The sequence below is a fragment of the Gorilla gorilla genome, chromosome 5 (genome assembly GCF_029281585.2).
Source record: "Gorilla gorilla gorilla isolate KB3781 chromosome 5, NHGRI_mGorGor1-v2.1_pri, whole genome shotgun sequence".
Classification (NCBI taxonomy): Eukaryota; Metazoa; Chordata; class Mammalia; order Primates; family Hominidae; genus Gorilla; species Gorilla gorilla.
The window spans coordinates 47,622,195-47,646,520 of NC_073229.2; the positions used below are offsets into that span (position 1 = coordinate 47,622,195).

General features: G+C 45.6%; 1 protein-coding gene across 1 annotated transcript in view; it reads right to left on the minus strand.

The window, feature by feature from the left end:
• Positions 1 to 24,326, minus strand: part of LOC109027174 (uncharacterized) — a 115,534-nt gene that overhangs the window by 34,752 nt on the left and 56,456 nt on the right. The window contains exons 4-5 of the mRNA XM_063707316.1: positions 3,995 to 4,074; positions 3,283 to 3,832 (exon numbers count right to left, since the gene is read on the minus strand). Of these exons, the coding sequence (XP_063563386.1) occupies positions 3,493 to 3,832; positions 3,995 to 4,074 (420 nt within the window). The 3' untranslated portion in view covers positions 3,283 to 3,492. The remainder of the gene's footprint in view (positions 1 to 3,282; positions 3,833 to 3,994; positions 4,075 to 24,326) is intronic.

Below are 24,326 nucleotides of genomic sequence, written 5' to 3' on the forward strand. Positions count from 1 at the left end.
AGAACTCCTGTAACACAAACATAAGACTAAAAAAAAAACTATGTAGGCAAAGAATTTGAATAGCCAATTCTCCAAAGAAGATATACAAATGGCCAATAGACACATGAAAAGATGCTCAACATCTGTAGTTATTAGGGAAATGCAAATCAAAACCACAATGGGCTACTACTTCACACCAATTAGGATGGCTATAAACAAACACACACACACACACACACACACACAGAGAGAGAGAGAAAGTTTGGCAAAGAGGTAGAGAAACTGGAACGTTTGTGTAGTACATTGGGAAAGACAAAGTGGGGCACCTGCTATGGAAATCAGTGGGTTGGTTCCTCCAAAAACTAAAAAATTAATTACCATGTGATCCAGAAATTCTACATCTGGGCATTTACCCAAAAGAAATTAAAGCAGGAGCATTAAAAAGATATTTGAACCCTCATGTTCATAGCAGCATAATTCCCAACAGCCAAATTCATAGAGACAGAAAGTAGAACAGTGGTTCCAGGGGCCAGGGGGAAGGAGGAATGGGGAACTATTGTTTAATGGGCACAGAGTTTCAGGATGCACAAATATGAGAATGTACTTAATGCCACTGAACTGTACACTTTTAAATGGTGAAAATAGTGAACTTTATATGTATATTTTACCACAATTAAACAACAAAAAAGAAATTGTCACAGTGTACCAAACAATAATATAGAATTAAAAAGAGCTGGGGTCCTGGTCAGAGAGAAAAAACCAAAGCAGAGGTGAGATTCACGCCTGAGGAAGGGCCTTCAGAGAGGAGTGGTGTTGGAGGGGGAGCAGTCACACTCCAAAAGAGGGTTCAGGTTAGAAAACCCTCACAGGAGGAAGGTAGTGCTGGGAGAAGTCCTAGAGGAGGGGATGACCACAGCCCACTATGTGGTAAGTGAAGATTTTGGATATGAAGTCTAGGAACTGAGAGCCCACTGGGGTCAACGAACCAAAAGAAGATGAGGGTCAAGGAGCCGTTGGACTAGAGCCTGTGTTGGGTCTGGGTGGGGGTGAGGAGATGGGCAGGGCAAGGACTAAAGGGTGCCATGAGCATGGAGTGGGAGTGACCCTGGGAGAACTTGGGGTAAAGTGAGAACAGGAAGGGAGGGATTCTTTGGGGGAGGGTGGGGTTTGGGGAAGGTGAGAATTTGCTGAGGGCCCCAGGCAGCTGAGCAACAGGTGGGAACAGCACAAGGTCCCAAGGCGGAGAGGGGCAGAGGGACCAGGAAGGGATGGTCCAGCACCTGAGGGCTCTCCTTGGCCTCCTCCCTATATCGCATACCAGGGTGGGGTCCTCAAGAGGGTGAGGCTGAGGATGAAGGAGTGGGGAAGGGGCCGCCATGAGACAGGGCCCAGAGCAGGCACTTGCACTGGAGGGGAGGGGGCATCTGTGCTGCCCTGCACCCTGCCTAAGGCCCAACTTTCATTAGCACCAGGGCTCCCCTTAAGTGGCCTGGAGGGGAGTGGGATGGAGGGAAGACTCCCCCGACAAAAGGCAGCACCAGAAAGTTAGGGTCAGGGACAGCTGGGAATGGGGAGACATAGGGGCAGCACTGGGTGAAGGCTCCTTGTAGGAAAGGCCCATAAGGGAGGCAGGAGGGACCTGCGATGGTGAGAGCAGGGGATGAGGGCAGAGGACACCCTACAAATGGATCAGAGAACTGCAGACAGAAAGGGGTAGCAGGGAGCTGGGAGGGCAACAGGACCCAGGGGACCCTGAGATGGGCAGGGGAGGAGGTAGGAGGGACCCTGGTGTCCTTAGATCATTGGAGTCAACAGTAGCAGGGAGGGTTGCCAGAGAGGAAAGAACCCTGGGAACGGGAGGCGAGGGGAGAATGAGCTGGGGATGGGAGAAGTCGCAGGAAGAATCCTCTGCCTGGGGTCTGCAAACTCCAACCCCTCAGCTTGAGAGTCAGGAGCCCCATAGTCCCCACAGCAATAGGAAGCACCAGCTCCTGGTCCCGAAAAAAGGAGGGCCCCAACTCCAGGGACTGCAGCCTGGGAGCTGAGAACACGAGGACTCCAGGGAGAGGACAGGGCTTCAGGGACCCAAGAGCCGCTCCGAGCACCGGGGGATGTGGCTGCCTCAGCGGCAGAGCTGGAAGGGCCCTCGAATGCCATTCACAGGAACAGCCCAGGAACCCAGGGACTTCAGAAGGGCTGGTTTGTCCGAAAAGTGAGAGGAGGCGGAGGAGAGGCCAGGAGAGCAAGTGCAAGAAGAGACCAGAAAGTGCAGGGGGCGGGTGATGCGCGTACCCGAGGAGCACTGAAAAGAGACTGGAAAGCAGGGCTGAGGAGTGGCGGCAAACGGCCGCGTCCAGCTCCCGCACCCCCGACATCGCACCTGAGCCCCGCCGCGACGGCACCGCGCTCGCTGCGACCCATTCGGACCCCCCAGAAACGCCAAGCCGCTCCCGCTCCGCCGAGGGCTAAAGCAATCCTGCCACCTCAGCCTCCTGAGTAGTTGGGACTACACGCGAGTGCCACCATGCCCAGCTGTCGTTTACCATCTGGTACCAACCCCCATTAGACAATGAACCATCCATGATCAGGAACTGTGTCGCTTCCATCTTCGTCAGCTTTACGAACATTTTTTTTAATGGAATTCTAACTATGATTACTAACCATTCCCCGAGACCCCTAGCCTACACTTTTCTGTAGATGAAAATGTCATGCATCACAGAGTTTTAACAATTACTTAGCTTTCCCATCTACATTCACTGATTATTTATTTCGATCATCATAATTTATTGAACACAACCGGGACTGGGGTCTTGTCCCCACCTTAGAGAGATTATTTACACCGCTAAAGGTCACAAGGGTAGCGAGGGGCAGAGAAGGAGATGGACCCACCTCTCCTGACACTGGTCCCAAGCCCTTCCCTCCACAGTGTCTATCCTCTCTCAAGGCCTTTTTCTCCCTGTGCCATTTCCAGCAAAGGGTCTCATTCAGCTCACCCCCAGAAAGACTTTTAATACTTCAATGACGATAATAATAATATGCAAAGTTTGTTCCAACGCATTTAGAGGTGATTGCGACAAGACATGAAGCCAATCCCTCCCTTTCTGGGGTAGGGGAGGCTGTGATGATCTTGGACTTTGGGTGAGTCGCTCCCCAGGGTCTAGGCCTGGCTGCTCCTCCCCAACCAAATCTCCCAGGTCTTTTCTGTCCAAAGCCCTCCCCCTCTACCCCACCTCCAGCCCCTCCTGCTCTGCCCCATCAACTACGTTTTCTCCCTCAGCACTCGCGTTAGATTCCTGGACTTACCAGCACACAGGAGATTTTCTTCTCGCGGACTTTAGGCGCCACTTCTGGGTCAGGAAAAGAAAGAGAAACGGCCCGGCGCGGTCGCGTGTGTAACTCAGGATGCGGCTGCGCTGGGCGCCCGCGTGCGTTTTCAAGTCTGCGGCCCGGATTTCACTGCGAGGACTGGGATCACCCGTCACCCCGCCCTGGTCTACGGAAAATGACAAGTGTTTACTGATATAGAAACGGAATAACGGCGCTGTGGGCTGGGGAGGGCGGAGCTGCCTTCAGGCTTCCGGTCTCCAGCTGCGGAGCACTCACACTTGCCGCTGTGAAAATGCAGACCCGCGGGGCAGGAATTCCGAGCCCAGGCTGGAGCGCAATCTGGAATCTGACTCGCTTGAAACAGCACAGCGGTGGATTCAGAGCCAGGTGAGTAGGGAAATGCGCCTCAGCCTCTCCCACGGGCCGCCCACGGATTCCAGGATCCGAAAACGCTTCCAGCTGCTCCGTCACCCCAGGGAAGCAGCGCCCGCCTCTGGGCCGTTCTGATGGAAACGGGCTCCGCCGCCTGAAGGAAAACCCACAACTAAGGGGCCAGGAAAAAGCCTCTCAGGGTCCCGCCCCTTCAGTGAGGATCCTAATTTACACCCCGATGTGGCCCCGTCAAAGACTGGAGCGAAGGTCCCTGAAATGATACAAGACCAGCGGGGCCCAGGGCGCTGCCGCTCACAGAATCCCATGACATCTCCGCCTCGCGTCCCTTCCTTGACCTGCCCCAGGCGGACGCGGTGACGTGTGTTGGCCTCGAGGCTGGAATACATGGGGATCAAAAGCAAAGAGTGGAGAAAGGAGAGAAGGATGCGGGGACGTTTCGAAGAAAAGGGAGAAAAGGGGAGAGAAAAGGTGAAGGTAAGCATAATATTTGAAAGATGTGGTTTTATTATTTCTAACTTTTATTTTTGCCCTTTATCTAGTTTTGTTATTTATGAACATTTTTACCGTAGTTTTTTTCTCTGTATGTGAATCTGTAAATATACGGCTTATTATTCTTATTTCAGAGCCTGCGAGGTCAAGCTGCAGAGAGCATGAGCTTCTACCTCCAGATGTGCCAGGGTGCATCTCATCGGTACAAGAACAAGGGTTTTGTTTTACAAAATCAAAGTACCAATTTCAAATAGAATAATATTTTAAAATCATTATTGGGACATACTTTGCATATAATAAATGTATCTATTTGAAATGTACAGCTCATTGAGTTGTACTGTTTGGCTGTTTTACACACACACATATCTGCTACCACAATGAAGATAAAGAAATAACCTTTCCATAGTCCCCTAAAGAACAGCCATGTGATAAAATTCCATGCAGTCTTTAAAAAGAGGAGGATGAATTTTTAAGCATTGTTATGAGAAGATCTGTGCCCAGCCGACTTTTACCCATTTTTAAAAGGATGAGGATATATGGAATTATAATACCAGTAATACCAATTACATAATATATATTTAAGTAGGGGAAAACCCGGAGGATTACTCACCAAAATTTTGACAGGGACCCCAGAGACTGGGATAACTTTGTGACTTTCACTTTCGCTGAAATGTTGGAATTTTATATTACAGTATAAACTTGGATTTTGGCCAGGCACGGTGGCTCAGGCCTGTAATCCCAGCTCTGGAAGCAGAAGGATAGCTAAAGCCCAGGAGTTCCAGGCTGCAGTGAGCTATGATCTCACCACTACACTCCAGCCTGGGTGACAGAAAGAGACCTTGTCTCAAAAATAAATAAATAAAATTTAAAAATAAAAATAATAAACTTGGATTTGTATGGTGGTTAAGAAAAAATATTTGTTTGAAAATATTATGAAGGTAAGCCGCACACCCAAATAGTTACAGGATTTTAAAAACCAAAGTGTTGGCCGGGCGCGGTGGCTCACGCCTGTAATCCCAGCACTTTAGGAGGCCAAGGCGGGCGGATCACCAGGTCAGAAGATCGAGACCATCCTGAGTAACACGGTGAAACCCCGTCTCTACTAAAAATATCAAAAATTAGCCGGGCATGGTGGCGTGCGCCTGTAGTCTCAGCTACTCGGGAAGCTGAGGCAGGAGGATGGGGTGAACGCGGGAGTCGGAGCTTGCAGTGAGCCGAGATCGCGCCACTGCACTCCAGTCTGGGCGACAGAGCGAGACTCCGTCTCAAACAAAACAAAACAAAACAAAACAAAAAACACCAAAGTGTTAATTAAAACCCAACTCCAGAAACTCTTTTAAGGGGACTTCATATTTTGATGTCATTAAATCTTTCTCAAAGTATCTTTGATGGAGCTGTTTTTAGTGCAGTAGAGAGATATGTAACAATTTTACAACAGGGGCGGACTATAATAAAAAGGGAAACTCAAAATCAGTGGGGACACACTGTACCATTTATTTTCAAAGCACGTTTGAAAACTGCGCTGCTATAGTGTCTGGGTTGAGACAAAGTCGAGGAAAATCTTGTTCCTGGAATATTGATTTCCTTTTTCCAAGGGCCAAAGTCTTTCGAAGCAAGTCTAAAAACTCAGGCTGACTTTCGGATCTGAAGAAATCTCAAGAATGTTTGTGCGGACAGCGACGCTCTAAGAATCCAGCTCTCTCGGTCTCCAAGCTCTCTGGGGCTTCACCCAGTGACAATGGCCAGAAGGACAGGACACAGTGAAATGGCATCAGAGAGTCAGAGGCCAAAGGAGGATTTCTGGCCTGAGCGCCCAGGATGTGCTTTGTCATAGTGGGGTTGGGGCAGCGGAGCGGAGGCAAGGACACTCTGGGAATAAATGGCAGAGAAAAAGGCGCGCTAGGGAGGATCCAAAGCCTTCAGACTTCTCCTTCTTTTTCTTCCAGTTGGGTTGGAGGGGACCAACATGGTCCCTGGAGGGGAGGTCCGTGGGGTGCAGAGAATGGGGTCGCTGCAAAGGGGCGTTGCGCGTCCCACACAAAGCTTCTGGCACACTTCTCCCAGCTACTACTGATGAGTTCAAACTAGGAGGAGACTAAGATGTGTCCTTTGCAATGTAGACTCCGTATCTTGCACTTCGGCTGGTTCACTAAATCCGTCTTAATAAAACACAAAAACCAAGAACCAAATTCTGCGTGTGCTATTTCTGACCGCTAGAAGGTCCTCCCCCTTCCCGTTCCTCGCGTGCTCCCTTCTTGCCCCGCCCCCTCCGCTTTGTCTCCACTTCCCCATCCCTGTCCATCTCTGGACCCCGCTCCTGAGTATCTCCCGCCTTCTTCAGAGGACTTCCCCTCATGGAGTACAGACTCCTCCACCTCCAGGAAAAAGAGACAAAGGCCACTCAGAGGGACCTGAGAGACTCCTGTTACTCCGCCCCTGAAGTCAGCCTGTCCCACAACGCTTGCTCAGGCTGTGTGTGTGTGTGTGAGAGTGTGTGCCTGTGTGTGTGTGTACCTGTGTGTGTGAATCTGTGTGTGAGTGTGTCTAAATATGTGTGTGCCTGTTTGTATGAGTTAGCTTGTGTGTGTCTGTGTGTGTGTGTGTGAAACAGAGAGAGAGAGAGAGTGTGTGTGTGTGTGTGTGTGTGTGAATGAGAGTCAAAGTGCTAAACCTGGCATCCAGGAAACCTCCCCACCTTGGCACTGTATGCAGGAGTCAGTGTTATGTGCACCTGTTCTTTTATTTCAGGAGCTGGGACAATTATATTAATCAGATGTGCAGAGAGCCAAGGCTCCCACACTGGAAAGCATTAGAGAGGTGGGTGAGATTGGAGTGGCCCCTGACTCCAAGTCTCCTGATCACTCTTACACACAGGGATCTTGAAAAAAAAAAAAAGGTGCAAGACACTCCATTCCCTTCTGGGACTGACAGGGAAGCCAGAGCCAACATGCGTGTCAAATGCCATCAAAGAAAAACCATTATACCAAAATTTCCATGTCACAGTTTTAAGCCTGCACAATGGCTCAAAAAAAAAAAAAAAACAAATTCCTAGCTCAGGGGAGGTTAATGAAGTTGGCTGTCAGGTATAAAGGAAACTGCAGGTATAAAGAAGGACACCTCTATTTAGGGCTGCAGCCCAGTCGCCCCTGCATCTTAGGGCCCCTGGAAAGGACCATCTCCATTCAATAGTGCAGGGTGAGGACATTTTGGGGGAGAAATGTAGACTGTCCTTAGGCCCCTGGGGTTTGTACATTTACTTTCTGACTTTTTAGGTGTTGACTTCATTTTTGAACAAATTACAGTTACATAATTTGCTTTGACTTTAAGTGTAAAACAGGAAAATGTTCCTGAAACAGGAAACAAGGGATAAGTGACCTGCACTGTCACCCCCCTCTGTGGCTCCCTGATGCAATAAAATTGTGAGCCAACAAATCCATGGCTAGGGAAACGGTAAAGTCCATTTCGGCAAATGTTTCAGATGTTCCTTCTTGCCTAGTAATGTTCTAGCTTTACCCCAGCCTTAATATTTTAAGTGTATATTTCCCTAGCTGTTGCTTTATAAATAATCATGTATATTTATTATTTGGTTTGTTGCAGTAAGTCATCTGGAATCAATTGTGGAATGAAGTTTGGTAAATAAATGTGTGTTTCTCTATTAAATAACTGCTAAGACCATCTGAAAAATGTATTAACCCCAAACCCAATCACTTCACACTCCTCTACTGCCTCCTCCCCAGAACCATCCTCTGTAGGATAATAAACCAGAAGGGCCTTCCAGCTGGGCTGCCTGCTGCCTCTCACGCAGCTGTCCATCACCCACACAACAGGCAGAGTGAGCCTTTCAAATGGGAATTAGAGCCCATCCTCACCACCACATCCCGCAGACACTCCAGCCTCTTCCCTTCCTCTCACCATTTCCTATCAGCCCCTCATCACAGGGCCCCTCTGGCCATTCTGGCCTCATCCCACCACTGTCAGCCCAGCTCACTCATCTCCACTCACACCAGTGTCTTGTCACTGCTCCATCCTGTCTCTGCCACCGGCCCCTGCTGTGACTCCCACACGTACATGCTCCCCAGGGATCCACATGGCTCACTCCTCATGCCATTCAGTTCTCTGCTCAAATGTCCCTTAGTCAAGTTCTCAGGAAGCTCTTACCCAACAAAATATATCTCCTGCCATCCTCACCACTACCAATCTTCTAACCCAGGTATATTTTCTCTATAACAATTTTCGCTGATATTAGAATAAATTTGAAAGTTGTCGTCTGTACCACTGAAACACATTCTTTGAGGTCAGGACCTTGTCAAGTCACCACTTGTATCCCCAGCATCTAGAACATCCCAGTACAGAGGAGGGGCTTGACAAATAAGAGGTGAACAATTGGTGAATATAATTGGTAGGCTGCTTTTGAGAAGCAATTTTATAACATGTGTGTCTGAGGCAGGTGGATCACCTGTAGTCAGGAGTTTGAGACCAGCCTGACCAACATGGAGAAACCCCGTCTTTTCTAAAAATTCAAAAATTGGCCAGGTGTGGTGGTGCACGCCTGTAATCCTAGCTACTTGGGAGGCTGAGACACAAGAATGACTTGACCCTGGGAGATGGAGGTTGCAGTGAGCCGATACTGTGCCACTGCACTCCAGCCTCAGTGACAGAGTAAGACTCCATCTCAAAAACAAAACACTTCATGCACTTTGACCAAATAATTTATATTTGAGAAATCTATAATTCGACAATGAAATTCAAAATATAGAAGAATCTTTAGGTATAAGGATATTAATCAGATATTATTCACAATAAGGAAGAACTTGCAAAAGAAGAGTAGCTAGGCCATTTTTTGGAAATAGTATACAGCCAGGAAAAGTACTGTTTAAGAAGAGTTTGTGATAACATATAAAGTTGCTTATTGATAATAATAAAGTTTGAAAAGCAAGATTCAAAATAACTCATACAGTGTGACTACACTAAGTCATCCTGCACAGACACCACATGAACAGAAACCAGGAGTGGAGACTCAGGGGGCAGCTGCAAAGCACAGCTCCAGGGCCCCGTTTCACTGACGTCTCTGAGGCTCTGCCAGGCAGAGGTTCATCCTGATCCTCCCAGTGGGGACACAGGTGTTTTCCATCTTTCCGCTTCTCTTTACTTTTTATGTTTTCTGTAATTGACCAGATTCTACTTTCTAAAAGGATAAAATGCTGATTATGAAGTTTTACAACATTTGAAATACAATTTTAATGAAAAAGTCCAAATGTCCTGTCCCAACACAGGTCACTTTCTCTTTTTTTATAGGTAGGGACTTGTTCTGTCACCCAGGCTGAAGTGCAGTGAGTCAATCATAGTTCACTGCCGCCTTGAGCTCCTGGGCTCAAGTGATTCTGCTGCCTCAGTCTCCAGAGTAGCCAAGACTACAGGAAAGCCCCAAAATGACCATCTAATTTTAAAAAAAATTTTTGAACAGAATACATCTCACTGTTTCCCAGGCAGGTCTTGAACTCCCAGGCTCAAGTGATCCTCCTGCCTTAGCCTCCCCAGTGTTCTAGGATGACATGGGTGAGCCACTATGTCAGTCCTAACTTAGCTTGAAGCAAAGTCTCCTCTCAACACCACAGGACAAAAACTCCAGCTGATGCAGCTTTTGGAAAGAAGAAATAAATTCTTCCTCCACAATGCCTCATCCATCCCTGGGTTATAGGCGTCGGCTGAATGATAAAGTCAACACTGAGAACATGATCATTTTGATTACTGATTGTCATTTAATTTTAATTCCACTACACCTGAGAGAGTGGGAATGGATTCTTTCTTTTATTATGATTTCAGCATCTGAGTCCCTCCCATCCTGAACATCTGAAATGGGTGCTTCAAAAATGTAGGCCTTGAGACTTAAAGGGCACTTGGTCTCCTGAGCAGGCCCCCTGCATGCACCACACCCACTAAGGCTCCATAACAGTGGAAAGAGCAGCCACAGTCAGAGCCCAGGTGGGTTCACACTGAGGGACCATCCACATCCAGGGTACGCTGAGGAGGGGCTGAGGTGAGAATCCAGCCTCTGCCTAGGCTGTGGGTGACAGGTGGGTGGGACAGTCAGCTACTAGTATTACTGGAACAATTGCCTTTTTTCTCCTGAAGATCCCACCCCTGCACACACCAAAACTTTACATTCTTTGTGGAGCAATTTTCTTTTTAGAAATGTAAACACCCCCTAATCTTTTTTTTTTAATTTTATTATTATACTTTAAGTTTTAGGGTACATGTGCACCACATGCAGGTTTGTTACATATGTATACATGTGCCATGTTGGTGTGCTGCACCCATTAATTCATCATTTAGCGTTAGGTATATCTCCTAATGCTATCCCTCCTCCCTCCCCCCGTAACACCCCCTAATCTTAAAGCCATGCGATATCACTCATAGTGACATGGCAGTAGGATAAGCTCTTAACTCCCACCAAATTAGCCTCAGAGTTGTAGTTTTGTTTGTTTGAGATGGGGTCTCACTCTGTCATCCAATCTAGAATGCAGTGGCATAATCACGGCTTACTGCAGCCTCGAACTCCCCGGCTCCAGCGATCCTCCCACCTCAGACTCTTGAATAGCTGGCACTACAGGTGCGCACCACATCTGTTTTTTGTAGAGATGAGGTCGTGCCATATTGTCCAGGCTGGTCTCTAAGGCCTGGGCTCAAGCGATCTGCTGCCCCAGCCTCCCAAAGTGCTAGGATTAGCATGAACCACCACACCAGGCCTGCAGCTGAGTATTTGGAGCTAAGGCAGGAAGTTGTTGTGGAGTTTGTAGCCGGCTAACCTGAAAGGTGGTCCTGAAAGGTAATGTGTGATTAGGTGGACCTTGGTGGGGAAGCATAGATGTCTCTGATGAGAAGAGAACAAGACAGATGGGAAGCTTCTAAAAGTGAACATCAGTGGGCCCTGTGCCCACACAGCACTGGGATTTGAAAAACCTTCTCCCAGCCACTTTTGGCTTGTGAGTTTTTATTCCACCTTCTTGACTCCCAGGTCATTGCAGGGAATCCCTTCAGTTGATAAACATTTATCAAACACCTACCATGTGGCAGGCATTGTGTTAAAGGAGCTGGGGCTGAGGTAAGAGGAACCAGACCCCCCTTGCCTTCAAGGTTGAGCCAGTCTTGCTCAGGCAGAGATCACTAAGGAAATTCTTTTTTTTTCTTTTTCTTTTTTTTTTGAGACAGAGTCTCACTCTGCTGCCAGTAAGGAAATTCTTACACAAATGGTTGGCAGAATATGAAACTTGCTTTGCAGATGCACATGTAGACCATCTGCTCTGACCAAGGAGTCATAGAAGCTTCATAAGAGACAACATTTGAGCTGTGTTTTGAGGTGTAAATAGGAGCCCGACAGGCATCCAGGACAGGAGAGCATTGCTCAGAACCCAGGACATGAATTTTTCTCCCCTAAGCCAGGCCAGGACTCAGAAGCCAGTTGCTTCCTGGCAAGGAAGTGTGTCCCATATATGACTACCCAGAAGTCACAGCTCCTCAATATTGATTCTTGAGACAGAGAGAGAGGCCTGACTTGAAATGCAGAATTCTGCTGGGGACTGTTAAATTGCAGTTTCCAATTCAGTAGGTCCAAGGCAGGGCCTGAAAATTGCATTTCTAACAAGTTCTCAGGTGATGCCAATGCTACTTGTCCCAGGACTACACTTTGAGAATCACCACCCTAAGGCAATCCATATTGATTTCTAATATCAGACAAGGGCTAAGAGGCAGAGGTATAGGATAAACTAGACCATGCCTGGCCCATCCTGGAGAGCACCCCACCCAAGCCTGCAGCGTTTGATTTCCTTGGGATCCCGGGAATGGCAGACACCCAAGAAGGAATCAAATGTGAGGTTACAGAACAATCCAGAGGCTCAGCTTCACACAGCATCTGGGGCTCCCGCTACTTCACAACTGGCCCCCACACCCTCAATCCTTCCCACCCCTTATGAAACTGACCTACGGGCCTTGCTCTGCTGTCCTGGGCTGTTTGGGCCTGGGATGTGAGCTCTGACTGTAACTTCTGATCCAAATACAGGGTGACCTCATATGACAAATACTTAGAATGGGCTCATAATGAGGACCTTCCAAATTCAGCAAATGGATTCAATCATGTGTTTTCCAGGACAATCACCAAAGTCTTCTCTTTTCTAAATATCACATACTTGAGCCCACATGGTCAGTAGAGAGAGTTCTGAGCCCGCTGAAGCCACAATTGGTGCATTGGACCCCGTAGAATTCCTTGTAGATTGGACTTCACCATTTACATTAGGATTTGGTCAAAATTTTCTTCACCAAACCAATTGCATTTGTTAATTAACCATGGCCTCATTTTGCCTTTTAATGAATGAAGGACAGAAACACACATAAAGAAAGACAGTGCAATGAAAAAGAAAACAACATACTGAATTAAAGTGACAGAAAACATCCTTGTTTAAGGAGTGATATAATTTTTAGACAGTTTTTTTTAATTAAGGGTGGTAAGAGAATTAATTCTGTCAGGCTTTGTTTTTTTTAAATTTCTTATTTCGAAGGATTTGATTTTGTTTGTTTTGCCTGCCTTAGAGTTATCTTTTATTTTATGTTTTGACTTGGCTCAAAATTCAAAAATTAAGACTCTCTCTTATGCTACCCCATCTTGACAGGCAGTCATTTATATCAGTTTCTTGCTTATTCTTTCAAAGGCATTTTATGCATATGCAAGTCAATCTAAATGTATATGTACATAATCTTTCTCCCACTTCATACAAATTTTAGCAAACTTCATATGCTTTCCTGTACCTTGCCTTTTCCCTTCACATTGTATCACAAAGACCATCACATGAAGAAATACCAAGAGCTTTGCTACATCTTTGTTTGAAATTTTCATGATACTCCTTTGTATACATATGCAATTTTTTTAAAAAAAATAGAGATTGCTTCTTTTGAGTGCGGTGCTTTTTAACCAGCCCCCTCTTGATAGGCATTTGCATTTTTTCTTTCAAAGAACAATTTTGCATCATGTAGCATCATGTGGAAAAGCTGTAATGACCCCACTCCTAGATGCATATCCTACAGGAACTCACATATCTCTGAGAGCAGGAGGCAATGTCCCATTGAGAGAAGAGAGAGACCCTCTCATATTGTTTTATATTGTTTTATACTCAGTACCTGTTTTAAAAAAAAAAACAAGGAAGTAAAATCAAAACAGGCAGCCTGGCGCCAGGCCCAAAACTGTCCTGGGCCTGCCTGGCCTAAACCTAATACTTAAAAATCAACTCATGACTTAGAAACCAATGTTACTCATAGATTCCAGACATTGTATAGAAGAACACTGTGAAACTCCCTGCCCTGTTCCGTTTCTCTCTGACCACCGGTGCATGCAGCCCCTGTCACGTACCCCTTGCTTGCTCAAATCAATCACAGCCCTTTCATGTGAAATCTTTAGTGTTGTGAGCCCTTAAAAGGGACAGAAATTGTGCATTCAGGGAGCTTAGATTTTAAGGCAGTAGCTTGCCGATGCTCCCAGCTGAATAAAGCCCTTCCTTCTACAACTCGGTGTCTGAGAGGTTTTCTCTGCAGCTCCTCCTGCTACACCATGATGTTCATTGCAGTGAGGTCTACAATAGAGACAACCTAAAGGTCAATGAAGAGGGAAAGAGATAAATTGTAGCATATTCCTCCCATGGAATACTATCCACCAATGAAAGCAAATTAACTATTTGTATGAACATGGATTCATCTCATAGAGCACGTTAACTGAAAAAGCAAGCAAATGAATGATAAAATTAGCAAGAAACAATTTATAAGAAGTCTAAAAGCAAAGCCAGGCAAGGTGGTATACACTTGTAATCCTAGCACTTTGAGAGGTCATGGTGGGTGGATCACTTGAGTTCAGGAGTTCCAGACCAGCCTGGGAAACACGGCAAAAACCCTCTCTACAAAAAATACAAAAATCAGCCTGGCATGGTGGAGCACAGCTATACTCCTAGCTACTTGGGAGGCTGAGGTGGGTGGATCGCTTGAGCCTGGGAAGTTGAGGTACAGTGAGCTCTGTTTGTGTCACAGCACTCAAGCCTGGGTGACAGAGTGAGACCCGGTCTAAAAAAACAAGTCTAAAAGACTTCAAACAAAGAGATTTCCTAAAACTTAGTAAAAATATAAAGGCACACACTAAATTCAAGTCACACATACACCTGCAATTCTTGATTTGCTCAGTACAGTATTGACTGAAACATGTGCATATCAGCTGTGAAAAATCAAGGCTATCCACATATATTTCTATTATTTTTCTATATATACTACATATAGTCAATAATATTAAAATGTCACCAATTGACAAACCTGGGTGGTGCCTTCACAAAGATTTTTTTATAATTTTCTATTCTTTCTTCCAGCTAGAACTACTTCGAATTAATATTTGTGAAGTGAACCTACAGGAACTGAGCAAAATAAGAAAAGAGTTATTGAGTGTGAGAAAAGCTGTGGAGAGGTACAGACAGATGGAGAGATGACAATACTGAGCATGTCAGTGACCTGCACAGTAACAGTCTTCTGGAGGAGTGTGAGCTGTAGCCAGAATGAAGTGGATAGAATATAAAGAGGGATGAAGGAGTGGGGTCTTCAGGAGGCAAATATGCGGTTGGATGGGTTAGACTGGGAAGTGTGGATGGATTCTGGACATTCGCTTTAGGTCTAGCACTTAGAGAAAGAGAAATCACATTTATTTATCTCCTACCACAATCTTTAGAGAAATCTTCTGAAACATTACAAAAAAGATGTACAAATGACCAACAGTCATCAGGGAAAAATGCGAAGTAAAACCACAGTGAGAAACCACTAAGTGCTTATTAGAATGGCTGAAATTTCAATGATTAATAAATATAAATGTTGGCAAGGATGTGAAACAGTCTCATCCATTGCCTATTAGAATATAAAACAGCCATTCTGAAAATCTGTTTTGGATCATCTGATAAAGTTAAACAAGCTAGTACTCTATGGCTAGCATTTCCACTCCTAGGTATTTACTCAAGAGAAATAAAGGTTATGTCCAAGAATCCCTCTACAAGTACTTCCATAGTTCCTTTATTTGTAACAATAATAAAACAAGAATAGCCCCACAATGTAAAAAAAAATTGTGATTCAATCACACAATGGAACACTACCAGCAATAAAAATGAATGAACTACTGATACATGCAACAACCTGGGTAGACCACATAGATATTACACCAAGAGCAAAAAGCCAGACACAAGAGAGGCCATATGGGATGAATGGATAGGTATGAAGTTTTTGTTTGTTTGTTTGTTTGTTTGTTTTTTGTTTTTTGTTTTTGAGATGGAGTCTTGCTCTGTTGCCCAGGCTGGAGTGCACTGGCACAATCTTGGCTCACCGCAAGCTCTGCCTCCCAGCGTCACGCCGTTCTCCTGCCTCAGCCTCCTGAGTAGCTGGGACTACAGGTGCCCACCACCACGCCCGGCTAATTTTTTGTATTTTTAGTAGAGACAGGGTTTCACCGTGTTAGCCAGGATGGTCTCGATCTCCTGACCTGGTGATCTGCCTGCCTCGGCCTCCCAAAGTGCTGGGATTACAGGCATGAGCCACCGCGCCCAGCCGATATGCATGAAGTTTTAAAACAGGAAGAGCTACTCTATCATGATACTCATCAGATCAATGGCTGCTGGCAAAGGGAGGCTAGGTTGAATGCAGAATAAAGAGAACTTTGTGTATCTTGATAGTAGCATGGATGTTATGGCTGTATTTGTCAAAATTCATTGATGAATTTGATACAGATCTGATCATTTCAGTATATATGTAAATTTTACAAGTTTAAAATGCTTACAATAAAAATTTTAATGTTAGTAGTAAAAAATAGTAATTGAAAATATTAGCAAACAAATCCAACAACAGATCAAAACAATACACCATGATCAAGTGAGTTTTATATCAGGGATGCAAGGATTGTTTGACGTATGTGATTCAAAATATGTGATATACCACATCAACAGAATGAAGGACATAAACCATATTATCATCTCAATAGATGCAGAAAAAGCATTTGGTGAAACTAAACATTGCTTCTTAATAAGAACTCTCAAAGGAGTTCCTTTATACACTGGGGAAAGAACAGTCTCTTAAATAAATGGTGTTGGGAAAATGCTACCAGATGCAGAAGAATGTCACCAGACCCCTGTCTCTCACCATATACAAAAATCAACTCAAAAGGGATTGTAGACTTAAATATAAGACCCAATACTATAAAACTACTAGAAGAAAACATATGTGAAACACTACAGGACATGAGTCTAGGCAAAGACTTTATGGCTAAGACCTCAAAAGCACAGGCAAAAAAAGTAAAAACAGACAAATGGGACTATACTAAGCTAAAAAGCTTCTGCACAGCAAAGAAAACATCCAATAGAATGAAGAGATAACCTGTTGAATAGAGAAAATATTTGCTAAGTATTCATCCGACTGGTATATTCATCCAATTAGTATATTCCAGACTAATATCTAGAATATACAAGGAACTCAAAACTTAGCAGTAAAAAATATAAATAATCCAATTAAAAAGTGGACAAAGGATCTGAATAGACATTTCCCAAGAGGAGGCATACAAGCGGCCAACAGGTGTATGAAAAACGCCCAACATCACTAAATACCAGGAAAATGTAAATCAAATACAATGAGATATATCTTACCCTAGTTAGAATGGCTATTATTAAAAAATAAAAATAATAGATGCTGGTGAGCATGTGAAGAAAGGGGAACTGTTATACACTGTTGGTGGTCATGTAAATTAGTGCAGCCATTATGGGAAACAGTAGAGTGATTTCTCAACATCTGAAACTATTAATAGAACTACTATCTGATGCAACAATTCTAATTCTGGGTATTTATCCAAATGAAATGAAATCAATATATCAAAAGAGTACCTGCATGCCCATGTTTATTGAAGGACTATTCACAATAGCAAAGATGTGAAATCAATGGGTGAATTTATCAATGGGTGAATGAATAAAGTAACTGTAGTATATATACACAATGGAATGAAATTCAGCCATTAAAAAAAGAATGAAATCCTGTCAGCTGCAACGACATGAATAGAACCAGAGGTCATGTTAGGTGAAATAAGCCAGGCAAGGAAAGACAAATATCACCTGTTGTCATTCATATGTGCGAGCTAAAAATGTTAATCTCATGTAGGTAGAGAGTAGAATGACAGTTACCAGAGGTTGGGAAGAAGGTAGGGGTGGGAAGATGTAGAGAGGTAGATTAATGGGTACAAACATTCAGTTATATAGAAGAAATATGTTCTAACGTTCTAAAGCACAGTAGGCCAGCTAAAGCTAACAAAAATGTATATTTCAAAATAGCTAGAAGAGTGGATTTTAAATGTTCCCAACACAAGGAAATGATAAATGCTTGAGGCGATGGATTCCCTAAACACCCTGACTTGATTATTCCACATTCTGTGCATGTGTCAAATGATCACATGTGCCCCATAAACATGCACAAATGTTATGTATTACCTTAAAATAAAAACACAATATGGGATATTTTACATGGTACAAAAATTATGAGCATGATAAAAATTTGGCAAATATTTTCTTTTTATTAAGATCAACTTTTATCTTTTGTAAGTCCAAGGAGAATGAAGCCCATACAGCAGCAGAAGAGGTGGCTCTCCTGAGAGAATCTTCTCCCCAGTTAGAAAGGCAGAAACAGAATTCCTGGAGAAAGTAAGACTCTGGAGAACTGCACAGCATCTCTTCTTGGGGTCTGGGATTACCCAGACGTAGGGAGGGTTCACCTTCTAGGAAAAACTAAATGTTTGTTCTTGTCCTTTTTAGTTCTTATGACAAGACCAAACTTTCAGAAAACCATGATGAAGCACCAAGCTAAGGGGATATACTCTCTTTTATTTTTTAGAATATCCACTACCAAGGATGGGATCCACGCTGTTATGAGACGAATTGTGTCCCTCCCCAACCGAAATTCATATGTTGAAGTCCTATGTTGAGAAGAGAGAAGTGGCCATCTACAAGCCAAGGAGAAAGGCCTCAGAAAAAAGCAACCCTGCAGCACCTTGACCTGCACCTGTAGCCTCCAGAACTGTGAGACAATACATATTTATTATTTAACTCACCCAGCCTGTGGTACTTTGTTATGGCAACACTAGCAAATTAAAACAGAAATATTACCTTTTCTACCCTGTCCTATGTATGAACATGTGATTTTTTTTTAAGAATATGAATTACCTGGGATTCCAAAACATTGAGTGAGTCAATGGAAAATGGATGATACAGGGTCATTTCCAGGCCTCTGTGGGTCTCCTGGCCACCATACAAACATGGATGTGTCCCCATTTCTTTTCAGTTTCACACAGAGCAAAAGTTGTGGACGTAAGCTGACATAGAATCACAAACTGTATTTAATTTATTTGAGATATTGAGCAAAACAGTTTTGCCCTTATTTTATAGAAAGATGGTGAACAATCATAATTACTAAACTAAAGAGGCATTTTGGCAGGGGATTGCATGTATACTATGTTTTCTCCTACTTTTAAGGTACATTTTCCTAAAGAGTCTTGTCTAGGAGTAAATGTCATCACTTTGATTTTTCCTTTATATTGATCACTTGGTTCTCCCTGCATTTCAGTAAGTTTGCTAGAATGGAGGCATTTGTCCATGATTCACAGATGAATCAAAGAGGCCCTAGGAGTTGAGAGCTTCTCCTGAGGTCACACAGCTCGTGAGTGGTAGAGCAATGACAGGCACGTGACTCTCCAGGTCCCTAGTCCAGTTTTCTGGGTGCCATGAGAATTACAGCCTTTGGTTTCTCTTACATGTGGTTCATTTCTGAATCTGAGCAGGAGAATGCACCTCAGGTGACTAACATTTTTTGTTGTTCTACTCTTGTCTGAGAATGACCCCAAAAGATTTTGAAAGACTAATTCTTTGTCTGCCAATGTATTTGGCCAAGTCATGGACATGGAGCAGGTGAACACTGCCTTTACCTATGACATGCCTGAGGATTCTGAGGCCTACCCGCATCAGGTGAGCCCCACACACAGGGGGACACCCACTCTCCCAGCCGTTTATTTTCAGTATCTTTTCACACTTCACATCCTCATCCCTCCCTCTGGGTGTCTTCCTACTTTGGGGTATTCTAGTTCTACCATCTGTCTCCTTCCAGGTAACTAGAGCAGGCTGGTTTGGAACAGGGCTTGGCCATCACATTTGTGTCGGATGAGAATGATGCCAGGATCCTCAGTGATGGGCAGCATCGCTTTGAGGTCAGTGTTAGGAGCTGCCTGATGAGACAGACGTCTCCTCCACAGTGAGTGCTGATCTCAAGAAACCCTTAGGTCCTCTCTGTTCCTTAGTGTGTTTGTCTTCAAGCCCATCGTGTAGGTCATGGGCACCTGATGCATAATGGACACTTGACTGGTTCATGCCCCTGGTTTTTAATACTGTGTTGGGATATTTTCCTGGCCTGTATGTGAGGTATCTGTCTTCTTTCATCATATTACATCTCCTCCCCCACCCACAAGTCCATCCTCTGAACCCAGGCAGTACACCAGTGTCTGCATGTGTGCTGTGTGCTCCTGCCTCGCTTTGTCCTTTTCATGCCTTATTCTCACTGTGTCATGTTTCCTCCTTGGTTGAACAGACGTGGTAGGAGACTCACTCATTCTGGAATGTGACCATCTGCCCTTCAGGAGAGGACAGCAGGGTAGGGGTGAAGGAGATCCTGTTGCCCCCACCGCTGAAAGCCTCCACCCTCACCCCACGGCTTCCCTCTTCTGCATCAGCACCACTCCTGAACCCCCATTCCTGATTGTCAGAATTTTTAACACTATTAAACATGAAACACAAGTGCATCTGCATTATGTGTAGGTGCTCTCCCCTTTATTGTATTTGGGGTGATGTTATTTTAGGGCATGGTCCAGGGTAAATTCCTGTAAGGCCTGGGTGCCCTGCTGTGAGGTCAAAGGGGGTGGGACTAAGAATGCAGAGCCCTGGCTCCCCAACTACCTGCCAATTTCCAGCCCTTTGCTGGGGTCTCTTCTGCTTTATCTGGTCTGAGAGAGGCTGGGATGTTTCTGATCCTGGGGCTCCTGGGGGATGGTGTGCAGTATTTCCAGGGATGGAGGGTGCCGTGGGCACTGATGGGAAGCTTGGGTGTCTCCTCCCAGGCTCTCTCGGTGCCTTCCCCTCTATTCCTTCAACTTCTAGACCTTGAGCACCAGGGCCTGGGCCCCTGACCCCCTCCTGCCGTTCCACCAGGGCCCGGTCCAGCTCTACCTGCTGCTCCAGCAACTCCTCATTTTGGTCTAGCTCAGCTGTGTTGGGGGCTCGTGGCCCTGGTGAGGGGGATTGGTGAAGGGAGCCTCCACCAGGGCAGGGGGCTGAGGCCCTTGGAACCTGTGCTGCAGGCTCTGGCTCTAAGGAAGGAATTCTAACACCCTTTTCATTTTTCTAGCCCATTAGATTAAGGCCCCCTGTACTGAGAAGCCCAGGGAGCTCCTTGCCTTGGGCATAGGCCTCTGGGGGGCAAATAGAGTGCCCTGGCTCAGGGAGTGTAACTGGATTCCTTGAACAAGGATGTGGGGTCACTGGAAAGACAGGACCGGCTGTCCCTCCCCGCTAAGAAATAATTAACTGTTACATGAGGGGGAATTCCTGTTCAAGGGCTCTGTGGACTGTGCTGCTCTGGAGGGGGTGGGGAGAGGGAGTCCAGAGGTCTGGGTCGGGGGGCGGGGTGGGAAGGGGCTGAGAGCTGAGAGCTGTAACTATGCAAGGAGCTGCAGGGGTGAGGTTGGTGCAGGGTGGGATTTAGAGGATTTCCCCTGACTCCTGTGCTGATCCCCTTCATCTCCTCCACCCCCACCCTTGGTGTCTGTCAACATGCGGGGGTGACCTCATCTTCCCACTGCCCCTGGAGCTGTTCTGCTCTTCCACGCTTGCCTTGGGGTTTTCAGAGCAGCATCTTTGTGAGTCCTGGAGAGCTAGGGACCAGGAGGGCAGGAGGAGCTGAAGACAACAGCACCGAGAGATCCTGGAAGAGAAAGGACCATGGTGGGTGAGGCAGGGAGCAGTCTGAGTTGCCCAGAAGACACCAGAAGCCGGCTCCCTCCAGGCCTTGGTTTTGCTTCAGTGCCTGGTGCTGCATAGGCCCCACCCCTGCCCTGCTCTGCTGCCTCCACCTCCCTCTCAGCCTGGTCCCAGACAGAATCCAGACCAACTCCTGTTTCTGATGTGAAAAATGTTACTGCCAGTTTAGGCAGAGCTTGCTTTAGAGCACTGGTGTCCAGCCTTCCGCACGTCTTGTGTCTGTTTTTCTTGGCACTGTTTCTTCTCACTTATTCTTCTGAATTGGCAAGGCAGGAATTACATGACTGGCTTGCAGATGAGGAAACTGACTCATATGGGTTCATTCAGCACTCACTCACCGGGCAAGTGTCTCTCAGGGCCAACTGTGGGCCAGATGTGCCCAGGGCTCTATAGCTAGCTGGTGGAAGGGCCTGGAGGGTTCATATTCAGGTCCACCTGACTTGAAAATTCATATTGATCTTACCTAAGTACTGATTCCCCCTTTACAATCCATGCCACAAACTTTATTGTCTTATCTAAAGAAGTTGCCACAGCAGCCTTTAGCAACCTCCCTTGTGATCAGTCAGCAGTCATCAACATTGAAGCAAGACTGTCATCCAGCAAAAAGATTAGTATTAGCTGAAGCCTCAGATGACTGTTAGAATTTTTTAAGCAATAGTATAATTATAAATTAAGGTATGTACATATCTATTTTATACATAATGTTATTGTGCACTTAATAGTCTACAATAGAGTATAAATATAACTTTTATATGCACTGCAAAACCAAAAAAAATTGTGTGACTTGTTTTGTTGGCATAGTCTGAAACCAAACCTGCAATAACTCTGAGGTATGTCTGTAATTTCCCTTTCCGTCTTCTTGCTAGCCCAGAATGACCTTGTTTCTTGTCCCGGTTTAGCCCTGCATGCTGTAAGGGTTTGCTTTCTCTGGCAGGTCTGGATACATTATATCCCCTGTAACCTTGGCTCCTGGCATATGACACTGGTACTAGCCTCAAGCTCAGTTGGACTAGTGAGCCTCCCTCCGCACCTCCTGAACTAGAACCAAAGCTCTGTGCACACACTGTTCATGTGAATCTGTAGAGATCTCGGCTTCCTGCAGGGTGTTCTGAAAGGGTGTTCTGTTGCGACTGGAGGACATAGCCATTGGTCTCAGGGCAGAGGTGGCTCAGAAAAGAGTGGATGGCCCCAGTTTTGATCATCTGGGAACGGAAGATCCTGAGACAAAAACCCATGCCTTAGAAGACAAAACTGCCCCAAAGCTGGCAGCTGCTAACCAGCTTGCTATCTGGGACATCACTCTGCACTGGGAGGGAAGATGGCCTCTGCCATGGTGTAGGGGTCCAGGGACCAGGCAGGGAGGCCTTCCTAGGGGTCAGTGCTTCTCACAGTTGGGAGCTGAATCACCTTTAGATGAGGTCAAAGACCTCATGTTCCTCACTAGTTGACTTATTCCACTCAGTGAAAAAAGAACCCAGAACCTTTGCAAAATTTTAGGAGAGGAGGACTTTCCCTCTTGTCTCATAGTGCCAGGGTTAGGCATGACTCATACTTGAATTGCAATGTGTACACAGCTTAAAGTCTTAATTATTGGAATATAAGAGGCTCAAACTACTGTTGTTATAGATATGTAAAACTATGCAGTATAAAATTAAACAACCCACAACCAATTAATAGTGGAGATAAATTAACTACATTTGTAAATTTAAAACAAGATCAACAGCCATTTAGACAAAAAAAAAAAGACAAAAGAGATTTTGCAAGACAGTCTATACGATATGCTAATAACAAAGCTTCATGAAATGACATTTCAACCATCTGAGTTTCTGCTTTAAGTTACAAACTCCAAAGTGGACTAACCCCAATAATTTACAGTAGGGAGCCCTAAGCCACAAAGAAATGTGTCAGGGCACACCTGAGACCTGGAGTGAACACACACCCTCCCTCAGGGTCACGAATGAATCCTCTAAGACCCCTCCTCCCTCAGACACTCCAACCAGTCATCAGAAGGTCCACACAGCACTGACACCCACTCACCTCACTGTCCTCACCTCCATGGACAGAGCCCAGGTGACAGCCACCCCTGCTCCTCCTCCCTCATCTCCCACAGCCTCAGCACCATCATCTGCCTCGAGTCCACCAGGATTGAGCTCCTTGTGCCATTTCCCTGTTTGTGTCAGTCACACTGGGTCCCCCACATACCCAGCACTTGCACCCCCACAAGGCTCCACACATTCCTATTCTGTCCCCCCACCATGTCCCCTACCTAATTCCAGAAATCTTCCCAATGCACCCCTTGGAATCCACAGTCCACAATCAGCAAAACCTCATTCTCTCTCAGAATGCTCCCTCACCTCGAAGCTCTAACAGGAACTAGGTCTTCCTGAGAATGTGACCCCCTCTGAAGTTCCTCCATATGGGGGAGTCTCCCAGGAACTTGTACCCCTGGGTTCAGAGGTGAGGTGGGGTCCTTGCTCCTCACTGTGGTTCTCAGACCTTTCTGCTTCCCTCCTCCCCAAAACCCCTAAGCTGTCATCAGCGTAGGGCCCTATTCCCCTCATTGTAGCCATTCCCTGTGGGCCCCAGGCCATTCCTGTCAATCCTGACTCTTGTAGCTCCTGGATCACCGTCACCCTCTTCAGCAGGGCTGTCTCCTTGATTATTTGTGACTTCGACAAATGCAGATGTGGTGGGCTGAGTACTAGTCCCCAAAGAGATCCAGTCTTAGTCCTTGGAACCTGTGAACAGGTTGCATTACATGGCAAAAGGGACATTACTCATGTAATGAAGATAAAGGACTTTAAAATAGGGAGATTATACTGTACTCTCTGTGTGGGCCCAATCAAATCACATGAGCCATTAAAAGTAGAGAATCTGCTCTGGATGGAGTCACATGCTGCAGAGAAGGAAAGGGAAACCTCTGACACTGCCCCCATCATGGCCAAATCAGAAATCATAGTGTGTCCCAGGGTGGGTCTTGTGGAAGACACTGAAAGTATTTTGGAGGTCACACCAACATTA